At 29.1% G+C, this 13,810-nt stretch overlaps 2 protein-coding genes across 13 annotated transcripts in view; one reads left to right on the forward strand and one right to left on the reverse strand.

The window, feature by feature from the left end:
* The window catches only part of Rassf (Ras association family member), a 203,694-nt gene that overhangs the window by 166,937 nt on the left and 22,947 nt on the right, over window positions 1-13,810 (reverse strand). The window lies entirely within an intron of this gene.
* Window positions 1-13,810, forward strand: part of Mamo (zinc finger protein 628-like) — a 34,261-nt gene that overhangs the window by 9,106 nt on the left and 11,345 nt on the right. For 2 of the 9 annotated variants that reach the window (XM_074246952.1, XM_074246954.1), the window contains exons 2-3: window positions 2,821-3,820; window positions 4,094-4,201. In XM_074246952.1, the coding sequence (XP_074103053.1) occupies window positions 2,840-3,820; window positions 4,094-4,201 (1,089 nt within the window). In that variant the 5' untranslated portion in view covers window positions 2,821-2,839. Of the gene's footprint in view, window positions 1-1,078; window positions 1,151-1,327; window positions 2,064-2,817; window positions 3,821-4,093; window positions 4,202-7,164; window positions 8,729-13,810 lie in introns of those variants that run through there. The other 7 variants (XM_074246957.1, XM_074246958.1, XM_074246955.1 and 4 more) reach the window with 7 other exon arrangements.

Below are 13,810 nucleotides of genomic sequence, written 5' to 3' on the forward strand. Positions count from 1 at the left end.
CAATAACAGTTTGAATAAACTGCTTAATCTTTAATTGCTAGAATTGTTCATACGTTCAATAGTAATTAAACTTAATTTGAGAAATAAAGCTGTTGAACGGTAATAAAATAGAGCTCATAAATCATTGAAACAATTAAATTTAATAACTTTTCCAAAAAAATTTTAATCCGATAATGATATTACAATTCTTCTAATACTTGGCTTAAAACTTTTTATTGATTAATTAAAGAAGCTAAATTAAAACTGAATAACATTGAATATTTTCCTAGCGGCCGAAGAATTTTAATTTCAACATAATTACATCGTTAAGACGTAAAGTTTCTTTAAGAAAATACGCAAACAAGATTTAAAAAAAAGGCGTAAAAACATGTTTGACTTCAATTTCATGACGCGTGACTTAACTTTATCGTCGTCGATTAAATTCAACTTCAATGTCTTATTTTTTCAAAGTGTATTTTAATCTTAAAACTATATTTTCCTTAACTAAACAGTTTTTTATGTTAAAACTCAACTACAAAGTAGCAATCTCAAGAATAAATAACCGAACGAAGCAATTAGCAGTGCCTGCCGACTCATGACATTGCCAACGCATTCACCATCACATAGATCGCACTTCCCCACTCGTACCTCACACAACCACATATGCTCTCAAATACGTCTATAAGTGAATTCTTACACGCACATGCGTCGTTTTTTACATTAGCAATACAAGCGACGTGAGCAATCATCCGTATGCCAGTCGACAACTCGCAAATGGTAAAACGTGCGTGTAACATATTACACCAGTGAGACAATAAATATAAAGTACATAGTATATAGCCTTGCAAAAAATAAAAATAAAGCTCGCGATAAGAGATAAATTCATGTATCGTCAGCTAATATCTGTCATGTATTACCACGTGTGACTGAAATAACAATTGGCATAATATTCATATATATATATATATATATATATATATATATATATATATATATATATATATATATATATATATATATAAAGATAATATTTAAATAATACAAACAAGAATTTGACTATTGTATAGAATTTCTGCTTTACTACAGCTACGAACTTTGAATAATTTTGTGTGAAAATTTAAAGAAAAATTGAAGGTATAAAAGTTAAATTAAGCAGCGTTGAGTTTTTGAGGTATGATTTAAAAATTTAAGTTCAAATAAAATATTAAAAATTTTATAAAATTTAATTATCTACAAAAAACAACCTTATCAAATTTATTATATCTTTTATCTTTGATACAGAATTTGAATTAAATGAACGGGAATTTAAAAAATTTGGTTATCATGGTTTTGAATGTAAGTTTTGATTTGTGTATTTAATTGTATCATACATCAGATAAAAACATGCTGATGGCATATTATAGACCCATAAAACGTAAGATAAAGTTTACATTTCTACTGGGACCATCTACATGGTTACGCAGCGTATTATATGTATATAAATAATAAATATACACAAATGAATAGACATGAACTCATACATGTAAATGATAGATAGGTATAGGTAGGTATAGGTATATAACATGACAAGTATAATAACTGAGTAACAGAGTTTAGTAGTATGTATCGATGTTCGATGTATGGTAGTGGAGTATTGCCGTGTAGGCTAGAGCTGAGTAGTAGAGCTGTATAATATATCGGAACAATACCACTGCTGTCTCGAGACTCACTTGAACCGCGTTTTAGTGCGGATAGTGTGGATAGGAGTCTATTCGTGCTTCTGATAATTTATTATGTAAAAGCAAGCAGTATGCACTGCACTGACAGTAGCGAGTAGCGAGTACCGAGTAGCGGGTCGCGGGTATTGCAGTGCGAGGAGAAGATAATATAAGCCAGTATATAGCGAACACGCAGTGCATCGATAGCCAATGTCAGCCAGGTTGTATCCGGTATAGGTATATATGAACATCAATGGGCCAAGGAGACAGACAATCGTAACTCATTGGTGTTATTGGTGATGTTCCAGCTACTGGAATATAACACGACACTGAAAACTTCTCGATTTCTGGAATTTAATGTTTATGTTTGCGTATATTTTGCTTTGTGTGAGTTTGATGTTTGAATTGCTTACTCGAGTCTTGTAATACGTAATTGCCTTGACAAGACACTCTCACTACTTAGATATACACATATATTCATACGCATACGCATACTCATATACACCTCACATACATAAAACGTGCCGCGGTAATCAGTCTCATCTTAAAACACACACTTATCTTGTTAATTTATTATTTTGTTATATTTTATTGTATTTATTTATTGGATATAAATAATTGTTTGTAAATAAAAATAATGAATAATGGCATTTATAATCTGGCATACTTTGATTTAAATGGTTGGAAAGTTTGAATAATTGCCGAGCAAAATAGTTTGGAATTCGGAATAGTTAAATAATGAACTTCAAGGCGATCTTAGATAAGTTCAGACTTGTGAAAAAGACATAAAAATTGTGGGTGTACTAAAGTTTAAATGGTTAAAAAAAATTGAGTTTTAAATTTATAAGTTATGAGTAAAATTCTTGTATGAAGAAAAATTTATTGATACAAGAATGCATGATAAAAACAAAATTAACTTGATTCATGAGAAAAAAATCTTAAACGAAGAAAATCATTTAAAATTGTTTTTTTCCTTTGAATCAAGTTGATTTTTTTTTAATCAATATATTTATAATAACAATAAATTAAATTAAAAAAAATAACATCAGATTAACTAAAAATTGATATTTTTTTTTTTAAAATCAACTAAAAAACGATATCTCTATCGATAAATACCAGATAATTAATGTAAAATCTTCAGCAGGGTTGCGGGCAGTTCAGACATGGGAAGTGAGCATTACTGCCTGAGGTGGAACAATCATCAGAGCAACTTGCTGGGTGTGTTCAGTCAACTACTGGAGTCAGAATCGTTGGTGGACGTGACGCTGGCGTGCACGGAGGGACCGTCGATACGTGCGCACAAGGTTGTCCTCTCCGCGTGCTCCAGCTACTTTCAAGCCTTGTTTCTTGACCACCCGAATCGCCACCCCATCGTCATCCTCAAGGACGTCCGTTTCTCCGAACTGCGTACCCTTGTTGATTTCATGTACAAGGGTGAGGTCAACGTCGAGTACTGCCAGCTCTCGGCTCTTCTCAAAACCGCAGAGAGCCTTAAAGTTAAGGGACTCGCAGATATGACCAACATCAACACCGCGGTTGCGTCCAGGGATGACCAGCAACAACAACAACAGCATCTAAGTCCGGATAATCTCCGAGAAATTAGGGGAGAGATGCGAGAGAGAGACAAGGACCGGGAAAAGGACCGCGACAAGGAAATTCCCAAAGACTCTGACCAGCAACAACAAACGAGAGATCTTAGGGATCAAAGAGACAGAGACAGAGACAGAGAACGAGAACGAGAACGAGATCGAGATCGCGAAAGAGAGCGAGAAAGAGAAAGAGAACGGGAGCAACAGCAAACTGTTCCGCAAGTAACCAATAATAATGATAGTACGGAAGCCGTGGACATGACTGAATGTCCGACGTCTCCGGTCAGAGCGAGCAGCCCTTGTCCAGGTCCTCTGGCGCTGGACCGGCCGCGAAGGGACTCGGAAGACGCTGGCAGCTTAGAAGAAACAAGGGGGTCTCTAAGTCCTATTTCCGTGCACAGCGGCCCCAGCGATATGAGTATAAGTAATAACAATAATACTGGCACGCCCGGTGGTTTGCCACTAAATTTACCGCAGAGTCGGCTTCCGTCCCCGCACAGTACAGAACCTCTCGCAGGACCCTCTGGATTGCCTCCAGTTCAACAAGTACCACTTGTGAGTTTTTTTGTTTACTTAATTACTAATTAGTCTTTTAACTCTTCTACTTAAAGTTTATATTTATTTGGATTTACTTGAATATTCAAATATTTTATTATTTATTTTTATTTTAAAGTAACCAATCTTTTATTTATCTAAAATTCAATTCAAAAAGTTTTCAATTACTCAGAAAATTTTAGTGGATAAAAATGAAATTAACCCGAGTTGTGATTAAAAAAGAGGAAAATGTAAAAGTGCAATCAGTAAATAATTAATTTTTAATTATTACAGTCCTTGAAAAAAGAAGTAGACTGGGAAAGGTCGACTGAGGAGCGTTGTGCAAGCAGCGAAATGTCTGCAGATTATAGACTCCCACCAGATCCGGTGAGTCTTTATTCGGTATGAATTATTTTTTATTTATTATTATAAATTATTATTTATCGTTATCATATTACTGTTATATTATTATTATAAAAAAAAAAAAAAAAAAAAACATACTTATTTGATTATTATTAAAGCTCTTTACTCTGCATTTTATTTTTTATACTATAAAAATAATCGTTATTATTATTTATTATTATCATTATTGTCAGCTGAACTTACACTCATTTGCAATTATTAGTAAAGCCGGGTCATCAGGTTGCCAATGATAATGCATAAAAGAATATAATTATCATAATAATTATAGCGTATTATGTATCGTGTTATATCAATTATGGAATTATCATTGTTCATTACCGAATATATAGAATTAAAATAAAAAATAATACATATAATGAATAAATAAATAAATACAGCAATACTGTTCCAAGATATTGTCGATACATAATAAAAACGCTTTTAAAATATGTCGTAATAATAAAATAAAACCGTTTGCATGTAGGTTTACTGCATGTTTCCAAATGCTTTGCTGCTCGCTGCTCCTCCTACCCCAAGTTCAGTTATGTTTATATATATTTTTTTTATTTTATTTAAACTAGAGTACACTAGGACCGTATTAGCTTTAAACTCGTAAAAAATTTATTTATAGTTTAATTTAATTTTAGTTTTCATTTGATTTTATTTAATTAGAAACGTATAAATGAATTAGTGAACATAGAAAATTATGAGTAATTTTAAAATTGTCGATCAAGTGTTGCGGAAGAAGTTTTGTTGGCGACCCTCGTTCTCGCATAACTCTTACACTCAAATCTCCCCAGAAAAGTAACAAAAAAAAATATTAATATTACGAACGCGTAGTAATTTTTATGTGAAGCTACAAATTTTTTTCTTTTTTTTTTTTTTCATATAAAAAAATTTTAAAATTATCCTGATCCTTTTAATTAAATGAATCTTATTTGAAAAAAAAAAAAAAAATAATAAGTTTTAATTATTTTTCTCACAGAATAAATTAAAAAAATTAATTTGATTAATTTTTTCAAACGTTTTTTTTTTTTTGCAAAATTTCAAAGTCTGCCCTTATCGCGAATTCCAATAATTTGCATAAAATAATATTTCAACATATATTTTTAATTTATCTGTGAACCTTATCCAATGGAAATCCTCGCCAAAGCCTGTCTTGCTAGCTCACTGTCAAGAAGTTGACCTTCGTTTTTGGCCATGGTTGTTATTTATTTTTTTTTTTAAATTTATTTATCTATTTTTTTCAATATCAACTACATATCTATAATACAAATATATAAATATATATAATAATAATAATAATTATAATTATAATAGTCATGTGTATACGCATATACAAGTAAAGGAAACATTTATAATCATACAAGAGACTTAATTTCAAAATTTATTCGTGGTATCTCAATGCTGATGGTTTTTGAGTTGCCGAAAAAACGAATAAATTTTTAAAATTGATTTCCTCAGCCCCAGTGTACTAAATAATTATTTTAGTACCACTTGGAATATATATAAATATATATTTGTGTTTATTGTCTTATAATAACATCAACCTTTTGCAGTTACATTTCTTTAAAATTTAAAAAATATTTATATACATTCATATATATTTGTAATTAAATTGTCGTTTGGTTGAGTGCAATGCGCCTTCGCTCCGATATTATTAATTATTGCGTTGCGGTATTTTACTATTATCATTTTTTTTATAAATTGTGTTAGTATAAAACAGAAATATAAATTATAATAATAATTAACTACCTACAATAAATAAAACCAACACGAGCCGGCTCTTGTTGGTTAATACTTGGGATAAATTATTGAGAGTTTAACTCTGTGAGATGAAGAGTATACCAAAAGGAATGAGATTTTTATATATTTTTAATATTATATACAACTAATATTATTACTACTAAATTATTATTATTATTTATAATTATTATTATTACCATCATTATTCATAATATAATAATTAATAATACAATTATTTTTATTATAATTTGTTATTTTTTTCTTAATATTATTATTATAAATACAATTATTATAATTATTATTATTATTTTTATTATTGTTATTGTTATTGTTATTGAAATACTCTGCATAGTTAAATTGAAAGAAAAAAAAATAAATAAATGAATAAATAATAATAAAAAAAAAAAAAAAAAGGGGGACGGGCGTGCCAAACAAAAATGAGCGTCAACTTCTTGTGCTGCCGTTGTTCACGTTAGTTTATTAGTAACTACCACGAGAAGTCTCCGCTTCTCGTTATACCGCGCTTGAACACTTACCAATAATTAAGAATAAAACAAAAAAAAATACGTAGAGTAGATTGATAATTAGAAAAAAAGTAATAAATAAATAAACAAAAATAAAAAAAAAGAATGAAAGAGAGTGAGAGAGTGACAAGTGATTCTGCACGCGACACTCGCCCACATCCCGTATGCAGTATTCCTAGCGCTCAATCAGAGCTTACAAAAACCACAGCACGACATAATGCAATGACTAAGAGTGCTGGTGATGTGTAGCGCGTAACGCCTGCAGAATCCTTGACCTTAATTATTTATTTTTTATTTTATATTTTTTATTTTCTTGAAACAGTCTTGCTGTGACCTGTAAGGTCTTAGTTATCAAAAGGTCTACTGCTATTATAATTTTAATAAATACTTGAATAACTTAATTAATTATTAATTGTTGAATTTATTTTTCTTAATTTTTTTTTTCTTACATCAAAGTAAACATTTTTAGAGTCGAAAAAAAAACAATAGAAAATTAGTTAGGTATTTAAACTAGATAAAAAAATGAAAAAAGTAAAAGTAAGAAAGAAAGAAAGAAAGAAAAAAGAGCTCTTATTTAATTATTATCTATTACGAGAGCTTTTGTATTTGAGAACGAGAGAAAGAGTGAACGAGAGAGTAAGAAAAAGGTTAGCCGGAAGCAAGAAGTTGATGTTCTTGTTTGTTTGGTTGCAGGAGTTGATGGGTGTGGATGAGCGGGTGTTTGCGTGCATGTACTGCGGTGCCTCCTTCCTCCACCAGAGCAAGCTGACACGGCACATCCTATCGCACAGCCTTGAGTCGCTCAAGTACCGCGAGCAGGCACACCTGCAGCTGCAGGCTCAGCTGGGCCTCGAACCGGGCATCCACCTGCCTCCAGAGGCTCACTTTCCCTCTGGTGGTCCGGTGGAACCGATGGACCTAGAGCTCGCCGCCCATTCGGATCCAACGTCGGGAGTCGTGTTGTGCAAGTTCTGCGGCAAGTCCTTCCCCGACGTTGGCTCGCTGATAGCCCACCTACCGGCGCACACGGGCGATCGACCCTTCAAGTGCGAGTTCTGCGGTAAGGCCTTCAAGCTCAGGCATCACATGAAGGACCACTGTCGAGTTCACACCGGGGAACGCCCGTTCAGGTGCACGCTCTGCGGAAAAACATTCTCCAGATCGACAATACTGAAAGCCCACGAAAAGACCCACTATCCAAAGTACGTCCGTAAGTTCCTGTCGCCGAGTCCCGTAGATCCTACGGAAGAGGAGGCACCCCAGCCCCCGCCGCCGCCACATCACTGAGTTCGTCGCCATTGTCAAAAATCGCCAATCATCATCACTACCACAACTGAGACCGTTAATTCAACTTCTATTTCAATTTCGACAACTAAAACAACAGCAACAGTACCACGCTCATCCGCTCACTTTGGCCGAGCCAATCACGGCACCAGCTTCATCAGTAAGAGACAACCAACTACGCACATCAACGAGATGGACGCCAAGTGTCGAAATTATCGACGTGCTTACTATTCGTCACTCTCCTCCTCCCCCTCTCCACCCTTCTCATTGACAATGAATCCTTTTGTTCGGAGCCTCCTCCCAAGATCTCAATCCCTTTGTGTTCGCGCACCCACGTAGGTTCAATCTATTATTTTTTTGATAACTCTACTACATTTTTTTTATTGCTATCATAAATATAAATTGACCCCCTCCTGATCTTGGCGTCTAGCTCGCGACGACGGAGACATTATCGTCCTTGTGTTGTGTTTAATTGCAACGTGTAATGGCAGTACCGAAGGTATTTCTAGTTAGTCCTGTGATTTTGATTAGGATTTGCGTGGTTTATAAACGCGTGTTCAGAGGGAGGGACACTATAAATATCAGCTCCCTCGTTTAATCAGTGCTTTAAGACAAAAAAAAAAAAACGTTTAGCTTAATTACAACATATTATCATCAATGAATGTTATGTTATTATTATTATCATTATTAGTTGATTAAGTAAATAATTAATATTATTATCATGATGATTACTACGTCGGTATAAATTATTAAAGTAAAATATTAGAAAGATAACACGCGAAGACGAGAATTGATATAAATATGTAGTGTAGAATAACCAGACGGAGTTCTTTGAAGTTAATTGTGCGAATCAATAGGATAAATTAAAAAAAAAATTTTAAGTTTTAATAATAATTATAGTGAAAAATGAGGTGAGAGAAAAAGAAGAGTAATTGAGCCGCCACGGTTGGTGCTTTTAAGAGATTTTGATAAAATGCTGTGAATATAGTATATTGGTTAATAATGGTTAATGATATATATTAAAATTATTATTATTATTATTATTATTATTATTTTCATTATTATTATTATTATTATTATTATTATTATTATTATTATTATTATTATTATTATTATTATTATTATTATTATTATTATTATTATTATTATTATTATTATTATTATTATTATTATTATTATTATTATTATTATTATTATTATTATTATTATTATTATTATTATTATTATTATTATTATTAATTGTAATAGTGTACTAATAACGTTGTACGAGATGTACGATGACTGTTGTTGATTCGATTGAGAATATTTTATACAGTTGATAAGAAAGGGGATTAGGGAAGGGTGATTTTCGCGCGTATGACGTAATTTATTATTATTCGGGGACACTAAGGGATTGGGGGTGTTCGTTACTGAATAGACATAAACCGTGATCGCTGCTGATGGATACGACATTCAAGGTATTGTGAAACATAACGAGCTACTGTATATATTCAACAGCATCATCATCAATATATTTTATGATTGATTGATTGATTACAAGCATGCTGCTGTAATAAATAAGATATACGTAACTGTCGGACTGCTATTACACTTTAGAAAGTTTTTAATAAGAGTGCGCTGGCATAGTGGCTTTTAAAATTTGTCATGGTTTTTTTTTTTTTTTTTTTTTTTTTTTTTCATTTTTTAATTAAATTTTTAGATAATATTTAAACAGTTCGTCAATTGAAGATTAAAATTTTTATCGACTACGTTATTTGTTTTAAAAGCAAATACGTTTTTCCGTCAAACCAAATTTATTCTTCCTAACTGAATTAAATTTTTTCTAAGATAAATTGACTATTCATTAGAGCGACGATATTATTACTATTATTTTCATTGGTACGATAAAATAAAATTATATATACAGATATAAGTTTGATTTAAAAATAAATTTAACTTAACAATTATTTTTATAACTCAATGAAATTTTAATCTCTTCAATCAATAATTTAAAAAAAGTTACAAAAAAAGATTTTTCAACCGACGAAACCTGTTAATAATTAAATCGGTAAATTATAACGGACTATACATATAAATCTCGATATAGCTCGCAAAAGCAAAGACTAAAAAGAGAACAGGAAAAATATAACAAACTCTGATTACTTATTTAACCCAAGCATAGATCTATAAATATATATTATATATGTTTGTAGAAATAGAGTACGATGTAGAGACCAAATCGACGATTTCTTGTCGATACGGTAGCCATTAAGACAGTGCAATAATAACTAAACTACAGTGATCTATTAACATTTCTCTTTTTAGTCTTACTTTGTTGTCTTGTATACCACAACAATACGTGAAGAAAATATTAAATTAGCTAGGTTATTATATACATATTGTATTAAAATAGATATACTACATAGAGCGCACTCGGTGATATTGATCCTCTGCTATTAAAACTCACTTCTTATATTCATTTATTCTCACTTGAATCGTTAAATATATACGTTTAGAGAGATATGTATTTAATAAGAGTAAAGACGAGACTCATGAAGATTTAAAGGAATGATTATGATGCATAAATTTTAAATATAATTTACGCGTTCAAATAATTACTATTAATTTTTGAGTGATCTGTGAGACAGTATTTTAATATCGTTTGTTAACAAATGTGCTACTAGATTGTAAGATTAGAAAAATTAAAAGTGTTCTTTTGAGTTCCGTTGTTAATTTGTTACACAAAATTCAAAAATAATTAAAGTTGTTATATTATTAAGACAATTTCCATTTTTGATGAGACTGATGATAATCGATTTTTTATATATTTAAATTTTATTATCAAAGTATACGACTAAATTTATTAGCAAAATTTTTTTAGTTATTACATCTTATAAATTTGCTTTGATTTAATTAAATTTACTTTGAATACACATTGGTATAAAATCCACTCGGTTAATCACCTACCTTCTAACTTAAATTTTTGTTTACAAACTTGAAGTGTAAATAATTTTTTTTTTTTTTTTTTTTTTTTTTTTTTTTTTTCAAAGCTTTTAATATTTTCAATTCCATGACGATGAAACTCGCAATAAAAATCGTTACAGAATTTATTTGATTTCAAAGAACAATATTAGCTTTTTTAATTTAAATTTTATATTTAAACGATTTAATAATATCAAGAGTTTAACATTTTTTGTTTATTTTGGCAATGAATTTCGTGAAAATTAATTTGTTCTGTCACATATTTTGTAGTTATGATGAAATTGAATTTTCACTTTAAATTATTAAACGATAGATGAATTTTCAGGGCGAGTAACAAAGGTTCAAATATTTAAAAAATGGATTTTTTTTTTTTAATATCAAAATACATTCCCATCGCTGTGAATTTTTATAAATCGAATTTCTTAAATTAATAGTAAAACATGAATCAATAATTTATTTTATTTAATTTTTATAAATCAAATATACTAAATATATATTTATATAAATATATATATATATATAAGTATATATTCATTTTAAAATTGAACTTTTGCTTGCGCGAGCACTTGTATACGTACGAAATAGACAGTAACGTAGATGAACTTTTATGTAAAAAAAAATTTTTTTTTTTATTAAACAACGATAGTTCGCAATTCTACAGGTTTAGCAATATTGTTTAAAATAAAAAAATTTTAATCCAATTCAATAAAAAAATTTAAAAGTTATTATTTTTAATTTTTAATAAATTTTCGTTAACCACATGTTGAATAAACAATATTGTTTCACCTGGGAAGGACATTATTGCCAGAAGTATTAATTACTTTAATTTACTTAAACACTCATTACATGCTTTTCCCGCAGCCGAGTGTTAAAAACTAGTAACAAAAAAATAATGCACGATGCAATATACTTGAATAATTTAACTTTCAAACTTCTCACGTTTCTTGTACATGCTATCTCTAAATAATAAATTAGTAATTTTCAGTTTTTAAAAACTATTGCCATAGTTAAAAAATACATTCCGTACAGACGTACATTTATAACTTTTTTAAACTAGTTAATTAACTAACGAGCTATTTAATTATTTATTTAAAACTTCTCAGACGAACCTTTTTCAATAGATGATATGAATATTATCATTTTTATTTTTACTGCGATATTATCCGGGTAAAAAGTGCAACTTAATAAAAAGCTGAGCTTAGGCGCTACAATATGCACCTCTGACGTAGAGTACAATCGATTAGAAAAGTTTTAATTGAACTTAAAAACCAGCACGTCTTTGACGTTTCGCATTCAAATGTCATTGTTCTACGTGGTTTTTTTTTTTTTTTATTAATTAACTATAGTCAATCTTTTATCTCCTTGTTTCAATTTGTCGTTATTAATTACATTGTAATCTAAACAAGAATATACAACTTGCCCTTATGAATATTATTATCAATTATTAATGATTAAATTAATAAGGGAATGAATAAATATTTTTTTGTAGATAGAATTAATTAAAAATAGGCTACGCTACTTAGACATATATACAATATATAATCTTTTTCAAGTGACCGAACTTTGTAAATACAGGAGCATATTTTGAATTTATTTTTAAAATCCACATATAAAGCACCCGAGTGGCTTAACTGGCTCTATTCAATTTTATTTACGAATATATAAATATATATATTAAATAGACAAATAAATATATTAAATATATATATATATATATATATATATATATATATATATATATATATATATATATATATATATATATATATATCATCTTTTTATAGTCGTTGAATTTGTGGGTGGTTGAGAAATTAAATGTAAAAAAATTTCTCAATTACATCTCGTAGTGAACAGTATTTTTTATCTTGATTGTTGTCTCTAATAGTTAGTAGTATAGTGTATAATGTACGATAGGGCAATGAATATTTATCATAAAACATATATATTCATGCTTATAAAAACTATACGACTGGGATTTTATAGAATAATTTAAAAATTGATTGATAAATTTTTTATCCGAGAAAATAATAATTAACGTGATTTCAATAGTTTGGGACCATCGAGTATTCGTGGAATAAATAACAATAAGTATAGATACGATTAAATAAATAATATTACATAGTCCCGTCAGTGTTACAGTATTAAAGTATACTTGCAGCTCGCATACTTATCGGTTAAATTATTCAATCGTTCATTTCTAATCAGTGTTTTATTTATTTTAGTTTTTTTCTCAAAATTTCAACGCTGAATATTTAACCGAATTTGCATTATATTTGTATAGTAATTATAAATATATATCCAGATTTATGTAAGGGTAATTTTTTTTTTTTTTTTAATTTAATTTCAACATAAAAACTAGTGTTTTATAAATGAATTTTTTTCAGTAAAAAAAATTATCTTAATATAGTAATGATAATATATATTTTCAAACTAAAGTTCCTTAACTTGCAATATAAGTGACCTTGATGTGATGACGGTGCTTTGTTTCACTTCGTTATAAATAAATAAATATATATAAATATTGATAAAATATAAATTTTATCATAATCTTGTTTAATTAAAATAATAATCGTAGAAATTAATTCATCATATAGTTATTCGTACTATTAATTACAGACATTATTATATTATTTTAACTATTATTACTATTATTGATTAATTAATTGAAATACAAATACTTATTTAACAAACCTTATTTATTGTTTATTTTTATTTTTTATCATTTCAGATATTTTTTTTTTCCTTTCTTTACTTATTTTAAATAAATTCCTTCAGAGTTTATGTTTCTTTTTATCTTGTACTTAAAATTCTTGCGAACAATTTGAAAAGAAAATTTCTTGTTATTTATCCGACGATTAACCACTTAACTTGGTATAAAGATTATATACTACTGTGCGTCTTGATAAACTGTTAAAAGTATCGATTTAAATATATATATATATATATATATATATATATATATATATATATATATATATACATATATGTATCTTGGTCTATATCATGCGTATATATGTATAGATAAATACAGAGTAGAAGCAAGTATATAGTCAAGTATTCAAGAAGTGCTTGTCAAATCTAATACTCTCCTTCA

Source organism: Cotesia typhae, unplaced genomic scaffold, assembly GCF_013202065.1.
Source record: "Cotesia typhae breed Kobodo isofemale line unplaced genomic scaffold, CoteBio_Ctyphae contig_48, whole genome shotgun sequence".
Taxonomy (NCBI): Eukaryota; Metazoa; Arthropoda; class Insecta; order Hymenoptera; family Braconidae; genus Cotesia; species Cotesia typhae.